Source organism: Nicotiana sylvestris, chromosome 9, assembly GCF_000393655.2.
Source record: "Nicotiana sylvestris chromosome 9, ASM39365v2, whole genome shotgun sequence".
Classification (NCBI taxonomy): Eukaryota; Viridiplantae; Streptophyta; class Magnoliopsida; order Solanales; family Solanaceae; genus Nicotiana; species Nicotiana sylvestris.
This window is the reverse complement of record NC_091065.1, coordinates 176,472,167-176,491,650: the sequence shown is the minus strand read 5'-3', so window position 1 is coordinate 176,491,650 and position 19,484 is coordinate 176,472,167. Positions and strand designations below refer to the sequence as shown.

The 19,484-nt window shown below is 41.6% G+C and overlaps 1 protein-coding gene across 1 annotated transcript; it reads left to right on the top strand.

Annotated features, from left to right (window-relative positions):
- Window positions 1–11,591: 11,591 nt before the first annotated feature.
- On the top strand, window positions 11,592–12,239 carry LOC138878634 (uncharacterized). Its single transcript, XM_070158325.1, has one exon. It carries the CDS (start codon window positions 11,592–11,594, stop codon window positions 12,237–12,239), a length of 648 nt encoding a protein of 215 aa, XP_070014426.1.
- The last annotated feature ends 7,245 nt before the right edge of the window (window positions 12,240–19,484 follow it).

Below are 19,484 nucleotides of genomic sequence, written 5' to 3'. Positions count from 1 at the left end.
TAGCACATGGCATTATATATCTCTATATATAGTGCCTTTCATACAGATTTTTACAGACACACTTAGCACCATTCTCTGCAAAAAAAAATTTCTCTCTTCTCTGAATTTCAGACTTAAGGAAAATCTTAGAAAAAGCTTAAAAAAAAGAAACCTCTCCTTCTGTTAACAAGCTAAAAATGAGTTGAAGAGAAGAACTTTCTTAGGATTTTGTTGGGACTTTTGGTTTTCAAGTAGTGTTTTGGTTTTGAAATTCTGGGGTTTCTTTGGTTTTTCTGAAGCTGTTTGGTTACTGCTGCTGTTTTCTGCTCTTGAACTTCTTCCAACAGTCTTACCTTCATTTCTGTTGTTATTTAATTTCCGTGTCAAGGCATATGATTCTTTCCCTGTTTGACTACCATGTAATTGAATCTTAATATAAATATGAGTTGTCTTTGTTTGACATTGTTTGTATATGTTTGCTATGGCTTACATGCTGAAACTATAGTAGTGCAGAAGCTTTTCTTTTATCTCTAAAAATGCATGAGTCTCTTTATCTTTAGTTTTATGTCATACGGTTCTGTTTTCTTTGTTAGACTTTAGCATTGATTATCTTATGCTAGTATGCATTTCTCTTTCTTTTGCATTAGTTAAATAATAGGCTTAGACTCCCCTCCTTAACACCTTTTCTGTCCATTGGGCCTAACCCTTACATGGTCAGGTTCATGGATTGAATTTTCTCCTTTCTCTTCCTTTTGAGTCTGTTCTAGTATTGCACCAGGGCATTATGCCATGATTTGGGGGTTTGAAACCTATATTGGTTCATGAGTTTAACCTTTAATCCATGAATCATAACTATTTTCTTGCATTATGTGGTTATGTTTGGGTCTGACAATGTAGTAAGTTTGTGTAATTAAAGGCATTTCTGTGGATCTAACCTTTTCACATGCTTAGATTCATGAAATCCTTGGTAGATAAAAGCTGATTTGGGCAGTGAAAATTTCAGGTGTGGCATTTCAACAACCAGCTTGTGAGAAGCAGCTCTATAGCTGATCTCTTGTAAGCTGGTACATTGGTTGTGGAGAAATTGATGGCAAGTATCCAACGCTAGAAGACATTTTCCTTTATTTTCATTTTAGAAGTTCAGTTTCTTTCTTTAGATGTTAGTTGTGAAGGAATGTTAGGATAATGATTCATTTGGATAAATTCTATTTTGTATAAAATTTTGGATTGTCAGTATTGTAAACAGACTGTTAAAGTTTAAGTTATGCCGATTACCAATAGATTATCAATGTTAGTATTTTCCTCTTGTAATAGACATTTTTGTGGTTACATGTACTAGGAGTTGGGCCAGACTTGCAACCCAGCCCAAGTCTGGGATTCATGCGAGCAAGTCTGGGCCTAGGCCATTGGGCCTGAGCAATGAACCCAATCGTTCGATCCAATGTGTATATCTTCCTCTTATGAATCATGAGCTAAATACATGTATTACGTTTTGCGAATTATAGTAACGCAAATATTTTTGAATTTGAAACGTTTTTGGGTCATTCTTTAAAATTCTGACTATTGTCTTTGAAAAGTAATTGTGACTACATTTGTGTAAAAAATATGTTTTGAGCAAGGCTATGGCCAAAATGCGAAAGGTAGATAGGCCCAGCTAGAAAACACATAGAAACTGGGCCCGCCTTAAATAAGCTCAATGTGGATATATTTATTTGAAGTTCTGGCATGAGCGAAAACATGGGGTTTCTTCTCTATTGGGCCAATTCATGAGCCCACGTACAGCTTCTACAGCTAAATTGTTCAAGAAGAGGTCCACTGCCGGCCCAAAGCAATTATTTTAAGAGTAATTTTAAGCCTAGCCTTCTCATTTTAATTAAAAGCTTTCTTAGTTGAACTTCAAAAGTAGTATCTTTAATCTTTTTTAAAAAAAAATGCAAACTCCTTTTGTTAATAATCAATTTGAGGTGTGACATGTTTAAAACTCATAATATATGGCCCTCACAAGTTTAATTCAAGAGTTAATACTTTTAAAAATCGGTGCGTGCCATCAATTAAATTTTCCATGGCCCCCACAAACATTGTTATTAATTTGAACCTTCGTAGTTGCTTTAGGCGCATTCTTTAAATTGATTTTTTTTAATTACTAAATTCGGGTCTACATTTCATGTGACCCAATTTCAATCTTCAACAATGTTAAATGGAACGTGTTGTGAATCGCGGGTGCATTTCACGTAGCGTGGTTCAAGGCGTGTTTTAAATAACGTCGAATCTTCCTAAAATTATTTTAAAATAATTAAAAGCGGTTCTAAAGCTAAAAATGCACAATAGGTTAAAACATGTAGTAAATCAGATAATAGGCCAATTCTAATAGTTTAAGCGATCGTGCTAGAACCACGGAACCCGGAAATGTCTAACACCTTCTCCCGGGTTAATAGAATTCCTTATCTAGAATTTCTGGTTCGCAAACTTTTAAAATAAAGTCGAAATATCTTCGATTTGGGATTTTAAAATAAATCAGTGACTTGGGACACCAAATAAACTATCCCAAGTGGCGACTCTGAAATAAATAAAATAATTCCATTTCGAATAATGCCACTTTAATTAGAAAAACTCCCTTATATACCCCTCGGGGTGGTAAAAAGGAGGTGTGACAGCTCTGGCAACTCTGCTGGGGATAAAAACCCAGAACTTCCAGTTTAGGGTTCAAGAATTCGAGCTTAGAATAACTGTTATATTTGGCTTTTATTTATTATCTGATTTTTATTACATGTTTAGGCCTAATGTACTAAATGCCGCTTTTTATCGCTTTGATATTGTTTGGACTGTATATAAATTGCTACGAAACCCTTTTCTCTCTGAGTCATCTAAATCATCTGAGAAGTGTGCACTTCGTGTAACTTTTTTTCTGTTAGAGTCATATCCCAATTTTAGAAAGAGGTTCGGACAAGTTGCAAAGCCGATGAAGCTTCTATATTTTCAGTACACTGCCCCCCCCCGGCTCGAGTTGTTCGCTCGGGTAAGCCAGGTCTAGAACAATACACCCAGATTTTTAAACCTAGTGTAACAAAGCCTCACGTCGGATCCCTAGTAAGAATGCTTGTTTGCATCACGTGCATTTGACTTTGGAGATTCAACACATGGGCTGGGTCTGTCTAGGACAGGTGTACCCGAAATGAAAAGACCATCCTGATGCATTCTATTTGTTACTTGTGCATTTATTTGCTCCGGATTGCATGTTGACCAACTTTTGAATAATGGAGAAAAGTTGGAAAGGAAAAAATCAATTTGAGGGCTGAGAGAGATAATTATCTGTCTTTGAAAAATCCGGTATCCAAAAAAGTGCCGAAACTCTGCCGAAGTTTTGAAAAAAGAAAAAAAAAAGATAATTTGTTTCAAGAAAAAAAAATTGGTATTGTTTTTATTATTTCAAAACTGCCCGAACTATGCAAGTTTGATTCTCACCGGATGTGGGATACGTAAGCAACCCTCACCGGGTCCAACTCCATTTTTGCAAAAAATAACCCTAAAAAAACAAAAAATTTGTTGTTTTGTCACAAATAATTAGGTGATGTCGTTCTTGTCTAAATAGTCGAATGTCCCCAAAGGGGCACTGGAAGGTTGCTTTTGCAAGAATAGCCACCTATGGCTCCTTTTTAAAAAAAATATATTTTTGGCCAATTAGCAAACACAACCCTAAAATCTTCTTTCCTGAGGTGCTGAAGGGTCGTATTTGCAAAGGCGGTTTTTGTTTTAAAATGGAAATTTTTGAAGAAAAAAACCTGATAACTTTCTATTGAGTCAAAATAAATCATGATTTTTTAACCAATCACTCTAATAAATGTGCAGGATGAGCACAATTGAAAATGAACCCTTCACAGTTCATGAGGAAATCCCATTACAGCTCTATATGTAGTGGAACAACTTAGGAAAAGTCAGCAGAGAGACTGTGGTAAAAGTTTTGGACGGTCTTGTTGGTCTTCTGAAAATCAAACCAAGGCTGGATGTAGTTGAGGCTCTGATACCTTTTTGGGACCCGACGCATAATGTGTTTTATTTTTCTGATTTTGAGCTCACTCCCACGTTGGAGGAATTACTGGGCTATGCCGGTCTTAGTGGGAATCTCAGAAGTCGGTACCTAGTGGCGCCAAGAACAGTGACTCTTCATAAGTTTTTGGACCTTCTAAGCATTAGTTTGGAGGTTCAAGACGGAAACCTATCTGAGGGATTTTGCACATTCTACTTCTTGTACCAGCGTTATGGCGGTCCCCATGATTTTAAGGCACCAGATACCAGCCTAACTCATTCAGGAAACAAAGATAAATGTGAAGCACGGTGGGGACTAGCTTTTATTGTGGCATTCTTGGGTGTTTTAATTTTCCCAAGAAAAGATGGAAACATAGAATTAGGTCTTGTAGGAATGGCCGACGTCATGATTAAAAAAGTTAATGGCACCCTTGTTCCAATGATCTTAGCGGAGATTTATCGAGCTTTAACTATCTGCCAAAAAGGGGAAAAATTCTTCGAGGGCTGTAACATGCTCCTACAACTTTGGATACAAGAACATCTTTGTCACTGCTTGGGGTACATGAACTACGACATGACTGGTCTGAATTGCATTGAAGATCATGAAAATCGGGTGGTGGGTTGTGAATTTCCAGAAGGTACAGAGGCCTGGTTTGCGCATTTAAGTTCCTTAACTTCAGACATAATTGAGTGGACTTTCGGTTGGCTCCTTGTCACTGAAGTCATTTACATGTCAGCCGAGGTATGCTATCTTCTCTTAATGGGTCTCCGGAGCATTCAGCCATACGCTCTACACAGGGTGCTATGCCAACTAGGCAGGTTCCAAAATATCCCACATGACGAAGATTTGAGCCGACAAGTCATCGAATTGGGTCCAAAAGTTGTGTTTCCAGAAGGAAAAGTTCGTCAGATTTGGAATGAGTGTAGATTTCTAGAGCCAAAGACTCGGGTGCGGTATCTATCTAAACGAGAGTTAGACCCTAATTACATGACTTGGTTTGGTAAAAGGTTTCAAGTCCCTCTAGATCCCGAACGGCCTGCTAAAAGACCTCAGGTCCAGCAATTTAATGACGATTCGCGGGAGCAATGGGATTGGTTGGCAAAAAAGGCAAGCTACAGGGCCAAGATAAGCAAATTGGAGGGACAAATCAGGGATCTCAAATTTGACAATAGTGTACAAGCTGCTGCTGATGAAGGGGAAAAGAAGAAACTGGCTCAAGAAAACAAAGACCTTCGAGCCCAGATCCAAAAAATGAAGATAGCTACTGAGAATCAAGAAAGAAGCTGGGCTGATGAAAGGCTCATAAATGGTCTTAGAAGGAAAGAATCTGAGTATTAGGATTACCTAGAAAAATCCGAGGTTAATATAGCAAGAGCCCAAACACAGCTGACAAAGAACGTAGAGGGACGGGCGGAGTTTGTACGGCAGTTGAAAAGGAAATATGAGGGAACAATAACAAATTTGAAGAAAAGGCTAACTACCCTCAAAAATGAGATGGCCAAACAAGCTAAGAACTTTAAAGCAGAAAGGGAACATTGCTTTACATTAATGTCCCAGTTAGAGGAAGATTTGCAACAGCTACAGGGTCAAAACCATCATGACACCTAAGTGCTGAAAGCTAGGTCTCAGCAAATCAGGCGTTTGCTCCAAGAAAAGGGTATCATCAGGGAGAGATTTAGAGCAATTGCTGACTACATCGTCATGAAGTGCCATGAATGTGAAGACATGACTAGAACCACCTTCTTTGCTGGGGTAATGACCTTTGTTCGTCAAATGATGAGTGACCTGGAGCGTCTTCAAGGGGACCTTGCGCATAGGCCCGTGGCAAGACCGACTGATGTCCCACGGGCCCCTGGAATAGAAGCACTTATGTATTCTTAATTTTCATATCGAGTTTGTATTTTCAGTTTCCAGTTTTAGGGTCTGTTTCGAGTCTGTCATTTTCTTCATCTTTTTTTCAATTCCTAGAAAATACTGATGAAGTCATTTGTAATAGAAAAGTTTAGGAGTTTTTGTATTAATTTGAAAAACCAAAATGGTGTTCATTTATGCATTTATTCCTTGAACTACGTGATGATCTGATTCATGCGGCGTCGTGATACGTAGGCAATCCTCATCGGATCCGGTCATGATTTTTAAAATAAAAAAGGAATGTAGAAAAGAGAAAATCAAAAGAAAAACCAAAAAGAGAGAAAATAAGAGTGCAAAAGAGATCAAGAGAGAAAATCAGGGAAATAAACAAAAGTTGGGATGAGACATGCAACCGTTGCAAAATATGTAGAAACACATTTAACTGTGTAGGTGAATCACACTCAAATGTGTGATTCTCTATGTGTTAATTTCTTCAAACTAACCGGTTTTGTCTACTGTTGAGTATAGATTTTGTTTTTAAGGTGGTTGGTTTGTGGTAATCTGGCTTCATACCCGTACTTTACAAGATCAAAAGGCAGTATAGAAATGTCGTCAGAAGGTCATCCACCAACGATTCCCATCTCAGAGGATAGCCCGATATCGGTTATCCCAACCTCGGAGTCAGCGACAGCTGAAGAGAATAGGGTACTGCGCCTCCGCGTGCTAGAAATGTGGGACACCTGGTCCAATGGTATGGAGCCGTCGAGTGCCATACCCTATTTCCCTGAGTTACTTCCCAGAGCAAGTGGAAATTCTAATGTCCCGATAAATTACCCGAATACTCCACTTGGATACTCCACCATCTCAGCTCAGTTCACCGGAACACCTTCCGAGGTTCGCCCCCGGGTGGTTTCGGGAGTGGCCTCCAACATATTTTCCGCACCACCAACATCAGATGTGGTGCAGCCAACGGTGCCTAGGCCAAGATTTGATCCATCATCCTTCACCTTCCAAGTACCATCGTTTCCACCAGAACCTACCCAGACCAATTCTTACCCTCAACAACCCCGGTACGAGTTTACCGTGGGACAGGAGAAGGCTACAAAGAACCCCGAGCAAGATTAAATTACCCGAAAAATGAGGAGAATGGAACAACCCCTTAAGAATATAAAAGGTTTAAGCGTACAAAAGAGCGTATCCTACGCTGATCTAGGCATTTTCCCATATGTGCATTTGCCCTTGGATTTCAAGACCCCAAAGTTCGAAAAGTATGCCGGGCACGGGGATCCCATAGACCACCTCAAGAGATATTACAATCAACTAAGAGGGGCAGGTGGAAAAGAAGAGCTCCTAATGGCCTATTTCGGATAGAGTCTAGTTGACATCGCATCTGAGTGGTACATGGACCAAGACATGTCTCGTTGGCACATTAGGATGATCTGGCCCGAGATTTTTCAGGTAATTTCAGTATTACATAGACATAGCTCCTGACAGGAATTCTCTGTCGAATCTCGAGAAGAAGTCATCAGAAAGTTTTCGAGAATATGTTGTTAAATGGAGCAAACAAGCAGCCAGGGTCAATCCTCCGATGGATGAAACAGAAATGGTGAGCGTCTTTCTACAAGCCCAAGAGGCTGACTAGATTCAGAATATGATGTCTGCAATGGGGAAACCGTTTGCTGAGGCCATCAAGATTGGTGAGATGGTCGAGAATGGTCTGAAAACAGGGCGCATACTAAGCCAATCTGCCATAAGAGCTAGATCCCAAGAAATTCAAGGCGTGTCCGGAGGTGTAGCAAACAGAAAGAAGAAAGTAGAGGTGGTGATGACAGCTACAAGTCTGAGAAACCCTCATCCACCTAGAGGTTACTTCCCTCCAAACACCCCACAACATTATTATCCTCATCAGGATATGGCTTATGTTATGGCTCATTAGCCGTATGCAGTAATGAATGCCCACTCGTATGCTTGGCCACAAAAACAGTTCAACCAAAACCGAGCTCCATTTCCTAGAAACAACCCTCCTCATCAGCTCAGTATAATCCCCGACCTCCACAAAATAATTTCCTTACAATGCCCGTGCTCGGGATCTACCCAGAAGAACAAACTTTGCGCTTATTAGAGAGTCATACTCTAGCCTTTTTCCTAAACTAGTCTAAAAGGGTTTGTTGCAACCCATACCCCAAACTAGGCAAAACCCAGAGTCGCCTTCCTACCGAGCTGGAACTCGATGTGCTTACCATTCGGGAGCAGAAGGGCATGACACTGAGGACTGTTGGACTCTGAAAAGGACTATAGAAAATCTCATAGAGCAAAAACGGATAGTGCTAAAGGATGAAAAAATTCCTAATGTGACCAACAACCCATTACTGGCTGACAACAACGGGCTAGTTATTGAAATGATTTGCGAAGATAAGGAGTTTGATCCCGCTTTGAAAGCCATCATTGCAATCTCTAATATCGAAAAGAAGCCAAAGGCCGTTGCCAAGCAAGACAAGGGGATAAGAAGAGTAAACTCACCCCTTAAAGTACAGAAAAGACAGCGGAAACCAAAACTGGGGTAGTACCCCCAAAAGATGCCATTCTTTACGTTCCCTGGGGACACAGGAAAGAACAAATGACATTGAGCCCTTCAAAAAGGTTCGAGCTGAACAAGGGACCTATGTAGTACGAGGGCCAGTAATTACACCAAGGCTGAATGACCCCGTGTTTATTGTCCGCGCATCACAGAAGCCCATGACAGTCCCTACTGCCGTCCCATGGAATTACAACAAGGCTGTAGTAACCTACAAGGGAAAAGAGATCATGGTAGAAGCAAACGAAACTAACCCAGCTGAGAAATACCTTAATGTGGGAGAAGTCAATAATGCCAAGCAGAAATGCTTCCCAATCAAAAAGCCAATTAGTGCCGAAGAAGCAGAAGAGTTCTTTTGAAAAATGAAAACTGCGGACTACGAGATAATTGACCAACTCCGAAAGTCTCTTGCTCAGGTCTCTTTGTTGTCTCTGCTAATAAGCTCAACTAAGCATCAGAAAGTGTAGATAACAACCCTCAATGAAGCTTATATTCCGATTGAAATCACTGTGGAACAACTGGAAAGGATGGTGGAAAGATTCTTCGCAATCAATCAGATTTCCTTTAGTAAGATTGATTTGCCCCCGGAGGGGGCAGCCCATAACAAAGCCCTCCATTTGACAGTTAAGGGTGAGGGGTACTATGTGTAGAGAGTTATGTTGGATGGCGGATCTGGAGTTGATATCTACCCTCTCTAAACTTTGCAAAGAATGGAGACTAGGACTGAGAGAATCAAGCCTAACAATGTCTGTATGCGTTCCTTTGATGGCATCAAGAGAGACACCATAGGCGAGATCGATTTGATTTTGACTATTGGTCCTGTGGACTTCGAGGTGACCTTTCAGGTCCTAGACATGGACACTTATTATAATTTCCTCTTGGAAAGACCTTGGATTCACGCAGCAGGGGTCGTACCTTCCACTTTCCACCAGATGGTGAAATTTGAATATGAAAACCAGGAAATTGCGGTTCATAAAGAAGACGAGCAGTAAATTTACCGGGACCCATCAGTCCCATGTCTCGAAGCCAGGGAAGGTAGTGAGCATATAGTTTATCAACCTTTTGAGGTGGTGGTCGCAGATCAATGTGAGGAGGGAAACCCTTGTCCTCAGCCTTTTCTGTCAAATGCATTCATCATGGTCGATGCTGAAATGATCAAGCATGGTTATAAGCCTGGGAAGGGACTCGGGGCATCATTGCAAGGTATCACAGAACCTATCACTCTATATGCCAGCAAGAAGTTCTTCGGTGTGGGTTTTCGCGCCACAGAAGCTAATGTGACATGGGAAAATGAACAAAAGAGCAATAGTTGGGTTTTCCTCAGACGGTTCCGCATCTCTACAAAACTTTCATCAGTCCCAAGTACAACGAAGAAGAAGAAAATGAGGCCTTCACAACCGAGGAAATTGAGGACATATGTGGAGCCATGAGGCAAATGTTGTATGAAACCCACATGGTTCAACCGGGAGAAGGCTCGAGCACCGCTGAGGTCCTGTAAATGGGGCCCAACTCAAAGTTGCAAAACTGGAAGGCTACTCCATTCCCAATCAGGCGGGAACCCCGTTCTAATAATGCAGCTTTAAATAACATGACATGCTTGCGGACTTCATGCCCAGATCCAAACCCGCTGTCTAATTGTGAAATAATGAACCAAGAACCGGAATATTATAAAGAAGAGGCTTTTAGGGAAATAAATCGAGAATTGGAACAATTTGAGAATAAACCTAAGCCAAACTTAAATGAAATCGAGCCGGTTAATTTGGGTAGTTTTGAAGAAGTCCAAAAAACCATGATAAGCATACACACAGATGAAAGAACCAGGGACACATTGATCCAATTTTTGTGTGAATTCAAAGATGTGTTTGCTTGGTCTTACAATGACATTCCAGGATTAAGTGTCGATTTTGTGGTCCATAAGTTTCCGACCTACGTCGATTATCCCCCTGTCTAGCAAAAATAGAGGAAGCTTAAAACTGATATTAGTGACAAGATCAAAGAAGAGGTCACAAAACAGTTGAAGGCAGGGGTGATCCGAGTGGTCCGATACACCACATGGTTGGCTAATGTAGTTCCTGTGCCAAAGAAAGATAGGAAAACTCGAGTGTGTGTTGACTACCGAGATCTGCACAAAGCATGTACCAAGGACAATTTCCCTTTGCCAAACATTCACATCCTTATTGATAATTGTGCCAAACATGAGATACAATCTTTCGTGGATTGTTATGCAAGATATTATCAGGTGTTGATGGATGAAAAAGATGCGGAAAAGATAGCCTTCACCACACCCTGGAGCACCTATTATTACAGGGTCATGCCTTTTGGTTTGAAGAACGCCGGGCAACTTATATGAGGGCCATGACTTCCATCTTTCACGACATGATGCACCAAGAAATTGAGGTGTATGTGGACAATGTGATCATCAAATCCAGAATACAGGACGACCATGTTCGGGCCCTGAGAAAGTTTTTTGAGCGGCTGCGTAAGTATGATTTGAAGCTAAATCCGGGTAAATGTGCATTTGAGGTTCCGTCTGGCAAACTCTTGGGATTTATATCCAGTTGGAGGGGCATCGAGCTAAACTCAACAAAGATAAAATCTATTCGGGATTTGCCTTCTCCAAGAACCAAGAAAGAGGTTATGAGCCTGCTGGGAAGGTTGAACTACATTAGTCGATTCATTGCTCAGTTGACTTCCACATGTGAACCCATCTTCAAGCAGTTAAAGAAAGATGCAATGATTAAATGGACGGATAAGTGTCAAGAATCCTTTGACAAAATCAAAGAATATCTGTTGAACCCGCCAGTCTTGGTCCCACATGAACCTAGGAGGCCTTTGTTTCTATATTTGACGGTCTTGGAGAATTCCTTCGGATGTGTCCTCGGGCAACATGATATGACCAGAAGGAGAGAGCAGACAATCTACTATCTGAGCAAGAAGTTTACCAGTTATGAAGCCAAATACACTTTGTTGGAAAGGAGTTACTGCACTTTAACTTGGATCGCTCAGAAGCTTAGGCATTACTTGTTGGCCTACACCACCTATCTCATCACCAGGTTGGACCCCCTGAAGTACATATTCCAGAAACCAATGCCTACAGGGAGGTTAGCAAAATGGCAGATCCTGCTCATTGAATTTGACATAGTCTATGTCACCCGCACGGCAATGAAAGCCCAGGCTTTAGCAGATCACCTAGCTAAAAACATTGTTGATGATGAATATCAGCCTTTGAGTACTTATTTCCCGGACGAGGAGGTGAATTCAGTTGAGGTAACATCAGAGGACACCAATGCTTGGAAAATCTTCTTTGATGGAGCTGTGAACGCAAAAGGTGTCGGGATTGGGGCAATTTTGATCTCACCCACTGGTCAACACTATCCAGCCATAGCCCAGCTTCGGTTTTTCTACACAAACAACACCGCCGAGTATGAAGCCTGCATTATGGGTATGAATATGGCAATCGACCAAGATATTGAAGAACTATTGATCATGGGGGATTCAAACTTGATTATCCGACAAGCTCAGAGTGAATGTGAAACTCGGGACGTCAAGCTTATTCCATACAGGCAACATGTGGAAGATCTTAGCAAGCGGTTCAAGTTAGTCGAGTTCAGGTACATCCCTTGTTTTCATAATGAAATGGTCGATGCACTCGCTACTTTAGCCTCGATGTTGCCGTATCCAGGCAATCTCCACATTGACCCGTCAGAAATCCAAATTCGGGAAAGGCATGGTTACTTCAATACGGTTGAGGTGGAACCAAATGTTCAGCCATGGTATCATGATATCAAGAGTTTTGTGAGAACTAAATAATATCCCGAGCAAGCCAGTGGAGACCAAAAGAGAACCATTAAACGGCTTGCAAGTAGTTTCTTCTTGAGCGGTGAGGTCTTGTACAAAAGGACTCCAGATCTCAACTTGTTAAGATGTGTTGACGCCGAAGAGGCCGGAAGAATCATGTATGAAGTGCACGTAGGAGTGTGTGGACCCCACATGAATGGGTACGTTTTGGCAAAGAAAATCCTTCGAGCAGGCTATTACTAGATGACTATGGAAAAAGATTGCTTCAGTTTTGTCCGGACAATGTCATCAGTGTCAGGTACATGATGACCTGATTCATGCGCCGCCTACAAAATTGCATCATATGCCAGCATCGTGGTCGTTCATTGCTTGGGGTGTGGACGTCATTGGGCCGATCGAGCCAAAATCTTCAAATGGGCATAGATTCATAATAGTCGCCATCGACTACTTCACAAAGTGGGTCGAAGCAATTACTCTCAAAGTTGTCACTACGAAAGCTATGGTAGACTTCGTGCACTCCAATATCATCTGCCATTTTGGTATTCCTGCAACTATCATTACGGATAATGCTGCAAACTTGAATAGTCATTTGATAAGGGAGATATGCGAACAATTCAAGATAATGCATCGGAACTCTACTCCTTATTGGCCCAAAGCTAATGGTGTCGTTGAAGCAACAAACAAGAACATCAAGAAGATTCTGAGAAAGATGATCCAAAGTTCCAGGCAATGTCATGAAAAGTTACCATTTGCATTATTGGGATATCGCACAACTGTGCGCACATCAGTCAGAGCAACCTCATATCTATTGGTTTATGCCACTAAAGTCGTAATACCTGCAGAAGTTGAAATCCCTTCTCTTCGGATCATTGTAGAAGCTGAGATTGAGGACAATGAGTGGGTCAAAGCATGTTTGGAACAGTTAACCCTGATTGATGAAAAGAGAATGGCCGCAGTTTGCCATAGGTAGTTGTACCAACAAAGGATAGCCCGTGCCTACAACAAGAAAGTGCAGCCTAGTAACTTTGAAGTGGGGCAACTCGTTTTGAGGCGTATTCTCCCTCATCACCAGGAAGCAAAAGGAAAGTTCGCTCCCAACTGAAAAGGCCCGTACAATATAAGAAAGTTGTTGCCAAAAGGGGCATTGTACTTGGGTGACATCGAAGGAAATGATCTCAAAAAAGCAGTAAATGCAGACGCAGTCAAAAGAAACTACGTTTAACCCATTTGTGGTGCCAATATTGTTCGATTGGGATGATGAAGGCTTTCATTCTCGCTACCCCAAACACTCCAATCCTTTGCTAACCCTTTGATCCGGTTACCTTTTTTTATTACCCTCTTTGGAACCTGAAAACATTTGTTAAAAAAATCAATCAAATCAAAACAAAAGAAAAACAAAAACAAAAAGTGTTCCCTGAACTGCGTTCGACTTGATTCTAAAAGGATACGTAGGCAGCCTCTCTCTGGGGTTCAGTCACACTAAAATAAAAATCCAAATTTCCCCAAAAGTGAAACTGGGGCAAATGGTGTAATGATTCGGCGATGATCTCGCCTGAATGGTTCCAAAGTTATAATTCGATCCAAATTCCTTTTACCTGAACCATGTTCAAGTCCTTCTGATCAATCAGTGAGGATGTTCAAGAATCAGAGAGTGCGGCTGTTTGGATCCGATACAACCAGATGAGAGAAATAAAATGAGAGAGTCTTATTGGTTAAAACCCACACGGGCACCGTAAGGCGAGGGTGAGCAGAGAAATTGAAATTGAGAGAGTCTTGTTAGTGAAAACTCGTAAAAGGCACTATAAGGCGACGGTGAGAAGAGAAATGAGAGAGGTCAATTGGCGAAAACCCGTAAAGGGCGCCATTGATCGAAAAGAGGGAATAGCTTAAGATCATTGACACAGACAAGAGTCCTGGCAAGGTTACATGGTTTAGAGATTTGGATTATGAAGGTTTTTGCAAGATTGGATGGCTGCACAGATCGGGTATACAGTCCAAGAAGCATGTCATGTCTATTGAAGTCTGCATACACTCCAGATAAGTCCTTCTTTCCTCCCCAAAAGGGACACTTCTCTTTAAATTCACTTTCATGTCCTTTGTTTACTTTTCTTTGAATCCATTTCGGTTTAATTCTACTCCGAAACTAATACAAAGAAAGGGTGGCAAAAGTGGTTTACAGGGTTCCGCTTGACAGAATCCAAATGCAAAGAGAGCACCCAGCCTCAGCGGATACATCAAGTCGATCCCGATTGGCCATGATGGCCGATGCTCCGAAGTCAAAATTATGGAAAATGATATAAACCCAAAGTCAAGTGCCCATAAAGGCAGAATAAGAGGAAAAGGCCAAAGTCCCACACGGGTGAACCATCATGTGAAATTTTGGAAAGTCAAGATCCTTGGTTTTAGAAGAGAGATCGATCTTCAGAAAGTCAGCAAGCAACAGAGGTTCTCATTAAAAGAGTCAGGCCAAGATCAAGTGATCAAATACAATCAAGGCCACAAAACCAACCACCATTTCAAACTAACAATTGTTCTTTGTTTGAAAACATAAAACATGTGCAATCCAAAGCAACCTTGCAAGAAGCAAGTGCAACCAAAGAGAAACTGCGCAAGGGCTAGAAACAGCTTTGCAGCAACAATCCATAAAGGGAAGTCCCCTCAAATATTCTTTCCCGCATTTACTCATTCTATAAAAAAAGAAATAAAAAAAAAGAAGAAGAAAAATGAAAAAAAAAAGAAAAAGAAAAAAAAAAGATAAAAAGAAAAATTCAAAAAAAGTGGTAGCCTAGGGTCCCCAATCTCTAGTTACATTTTTTCCAACATAGGGTCTCCACTCCCTAGTTGATTTTATTTTAGGCATAGTGTCACGAACCTAACCCCAAACCCGATTTTGATGGTGCCTCTTGTGAAGACAAGGCCAGCCGACACTTCCCATTATTAACAGTTAAGCATTTAAGAAGCGGTCTAAACATGATAAATAAATCCGAAATGACAATGGTAGCATAAATATGCGGAAGAACACCCATACACAGCCCTAACCGAGGTGTCACTAGTCATGAACATCTATAAATCCTACTACAAATCCGATAAGTCTATAAATACGCGGAAGAACACCCATACACAGCCCTAACCGAGGTGTCACTAGTCATGAGCATCTATAAATCCTACTACAAATCCGATAAGTCTATAAACTATTACAGTTGTCTCATTAGTATTAGAAATGATAAAGGGGGGGAAACACGGGTCTGCGGATGTCAAGCAGCTACCTCGTGAACTCCGAATGTCCGTAGGGAGCTCTCAACTTACACTAGCAGGATCAGCAATGCCTGAATCTGCACACAGGGGTGCAGAGAGTAAAGTGAGTACTCCAACTCAGTGAGTAACAAATGTAAATAAAGACTAAAAGCAAGAAATTACATAAGGCACAAAGCATTCTATAATGGAGCACGAAAACCATTTTAAATCAGTAAATCAGCGAAAGATAGGTAAAATCCTTTAACTCAAATGTAGTTTCATTGAAAGCCTTTTTCAATAATTAAGCAGGTAATGGACAGTCAATTATGAAAAGTAAACACGTAAAGACTCGCTTCGGGCACAGTATCAACAAATTCGCCCCTCGGGCAACATCTCAGAACAGTACGAGCCCCTCGGGCAATCACATAGAACAATACTAGCCCCTCGGGCTCAATCTCGCATCACAATGGGTACCCGCACTCATTGGGGGTGTACATATTCCTGGAGGGGCCCCTTACGGCCCAAGCACAATAACAAGACATCTCATGGCATCAACACTAGGCCCTCGGCCTCATATCAATCAAGCCACCTCGTGGCGTACGTATCTCAGGCCCTCGGCCTCATAATCAATATCAAATGTTTCCTCACAACATAGGTACTTGGCCTTACTCAATCAAAAATCCTCACAAGCCACTCGGGCAATAGTAAAAACAGTGTTTCCCAGCCCAAACATCATTTAAAACTATCATTTAAGTATTAAAATTGAGTAAACATGGCTGAGTACGAAAACAGTGGTAAACAACATGACTGAGTTCAAGTATAAATTCAAAATAGTGAGAAAATATCAATAAAAATCTTTGAAGGGTTCAAATGGTTGGCGCAAGGCCCAAATATGGCATTCAGCCCAAATAATGATGATAACAAATAGATTTCGTCGAATATGCGGTAAAATCATCATTCGGGACAGACCAAGTCATAATCCCCAATAGTGCACGATCTCATGTTCGTCATCAAGAATGTGCCTCACCTCAATATAGCATTACGATGTGCAATCCGGGGTTTCAAACCCTCAGGACATCATTTACAATCATTAATCACCTCGGACCGGCTAAATCTCTAGCTCATGATGCCTTTGCCCCTCAAATCGGCCTCCACTCGCGTCGAATCTATCCAAAATTAGAACGAGGACGAAAAAATATGCTAAGGGAACGAAGCCCAAGTGAAAACAATCAATAAATGGCACAAATCCTGAAATTACCAAAACCCGACCCCCCGGCCCACGTCTCGAAATTCAATAATTTTTACATCAATAGATTCCTTATCTCCCCACTAGTTCATACATATCAAAAGTTCAGAAATCCGAGCTCAAATGGTCTATCAAATCCTCAATCATAGGTCTCCAATACTAAACCCTAGTTTCCCCAAATTTCACCCTTAATTTCCACAATTTAAAGCTTTAATCCGTAAAATAATAGCATAGGAATGAGTTTTAAGTGCAAATCCCTTACCCCAATGAAGTTCTGTTGAAATCCTTCTCTCAAATCGCCCAAAAAGCTCCCAAGCCGAAGTCAAAAATGGTGAAATAACTCAAATTCGCGAAATGAAATAACTTATATGTTCTGCCAGTCCTTTCCCCATCTGCGGCACTTCAACCGCATCTACGGTTAAATCCTCTGCTTCTGCGGAATTCACTTAAGAGCCCAAAATCGCATCTGCGATAAGACATCCGCACCTGTGACTGCACAGGTGAAGGCCCACACCGCATCTGCGGTTCCTGGAAAGTCCTTAACAATCCGCTTCTACGGCTCCTCTTCCACATGTGTGGCGCCGCACCTGCGGTCCCCAAACCGCAGGTGCGAAAACACCAGAAGCAGCAATTTCAACAGCTGCAATAACATCTCAACTTCTCCGTTAACCACCCGAAATCACCCCGAGGCCCCCAGGACCTCAATCAAAAGCACAAACATATTCCAATACCTTATTCAAACCTGTTCCAATCACCAAAACACCTCAAACAACATTAAATCACCCAAAACACATCGAATTCAAGCCAAACATTCTAAAATCTTCCAAATTACGTTTTCGATCAAAAACCCAACCAAACCACATCCGAATGACCTGAAAATTTGCACACACATCCCAAATAACCCAACAAAGCTACTTCAACTCTTGGAATTCCCTTCCGACCCCTATATAAAAATCTCGCCTATCAACCGGAAATCGCCAAAATATCAACTTCGCCAAGTCAAGCCTAAATCGACTACGAACCTCCAAAATTCATTCTGATCACGCTCCTAAGCCACAAATCACCTCCCGAAGCTAACCAAACAATCAGAACTAACATCCAAGCCATCTAACACATAAGTCAACGTCCGGTTGATTTTTCCAACTTAACTCACTCCAAAGAGACTAAGTGTCTCAAACTGTACCAAATTCCTTCCGGATTCGATTCGACCAACCCGATATCACCAAATGCAGATAAACAAAGCATAAAGAAGCAAAAATGGGGAAAACAGAGTGGTAACTCATGAGACGATTGGCCAGGTCATCACATCCTCCCCAACTTAAACAAACATTCGTCCGTGAACGAATCAAGAAACATACCTGAAGCCTCAAACAGGTGAGGATATTGGCTCTGCATCTCTCGCTCGGTCTCCCAGGTAGCCTCCCACACGGGCTGACCTCTCCACTACACTTTCACTGAAGCTATATCCTTTGACCTCAACTTTCGAACCTGACGACCCAAAATAGCTACTGGCTCCACATCATAGGTCAAATCATCATCCAACTGAACCGTGCTGAAATCCAAAACATGAGACGGATCCCCAATATACTTTTGGAGCATAGAAACATGAAATACCAGATGCACACTCGACAAGTGGGTGGCAAAGCAAGCTCATAAGCCATTTCCCCAATTCTCCGAAGCACCTCAAAAGGCCCAATAAACCGAGGACCCAATTTACCTTTCTTTCCGAATCTCATAACACCCTTCATGGGAGAAACCTTCAACAGAACCTTCTCGCCAACCATGTAGGACACATCTCGAACCTTCCTGTCAGCATACCTCTTTTGTCTCGACTGCGCTGTACGAAGCCTCTCCTGAATCACCTTCACCTTTTCTAAAGCATCCTGCACCAAGTCTGTCCCAAATAGCCTAGCATTACGGGGCTCGAACCAACCAACTGGAGATCTACACTACCTCCCATACAAAGCCTCACACGGAGCCATCGGAATACTCGACTGGTAGTTGTTGTTATAGGCAAACTCTGCAAGCGATAAAAATGGATCCCATGGCCCTCTGAAATAAATGACACAAGCACGCAAGATGTCCTCTAATATCTGAATAGTGTGCACGGACTACCCCTCCATTTAAGGATAAAGAGATGTGCTTAACTTAACCTGAGTACCCAACTCTCGCTGTATAGACCTCCAAAACTGCGATGTAAACTGAGTGGCCCTATATGAAATGATGGAAACTGGGACACCATGCAAATGAACAATCTCCCATATATAGATCTCTGACAACCGCTCTGAAGAATAGGTAGTACACACAGGAATGAAGTGCGCAAACTTGGTCAGCCGATCCACATTCACTCAAACAACATCAAACTTCCTCAAAGTCCATGGAAGTCCAACTACAAAGTCCATAGTGATCCTCTCCCACTTCCACTCTGGAATATCTATCCGCTGAAGCAAACCACCTGGTGTCTGGTGTTCATATTTCACCTGCTGACAATTGCGACACCGAGCTACAAATCCCATAATATCTTTCTTCATTCTTCTCCACCAATAGTGCTGCCTCAAATCCTGATACAACTTCGCGACACCCGGATGAATGGAATACCGCAATCTATGGGCCTCCTCCAGAATCAACACCTGAAGCCCATCCACATTGGGCATACAAATCCGGCCCTGCATCCTCAACACCCCATCATCACCAATGGTCACATCTCTAGCATCATCATGTTGAACTCCGTCCTTTAGGACAAGCAAATGCGGATCATCATAATGGCGCTCTCTGAT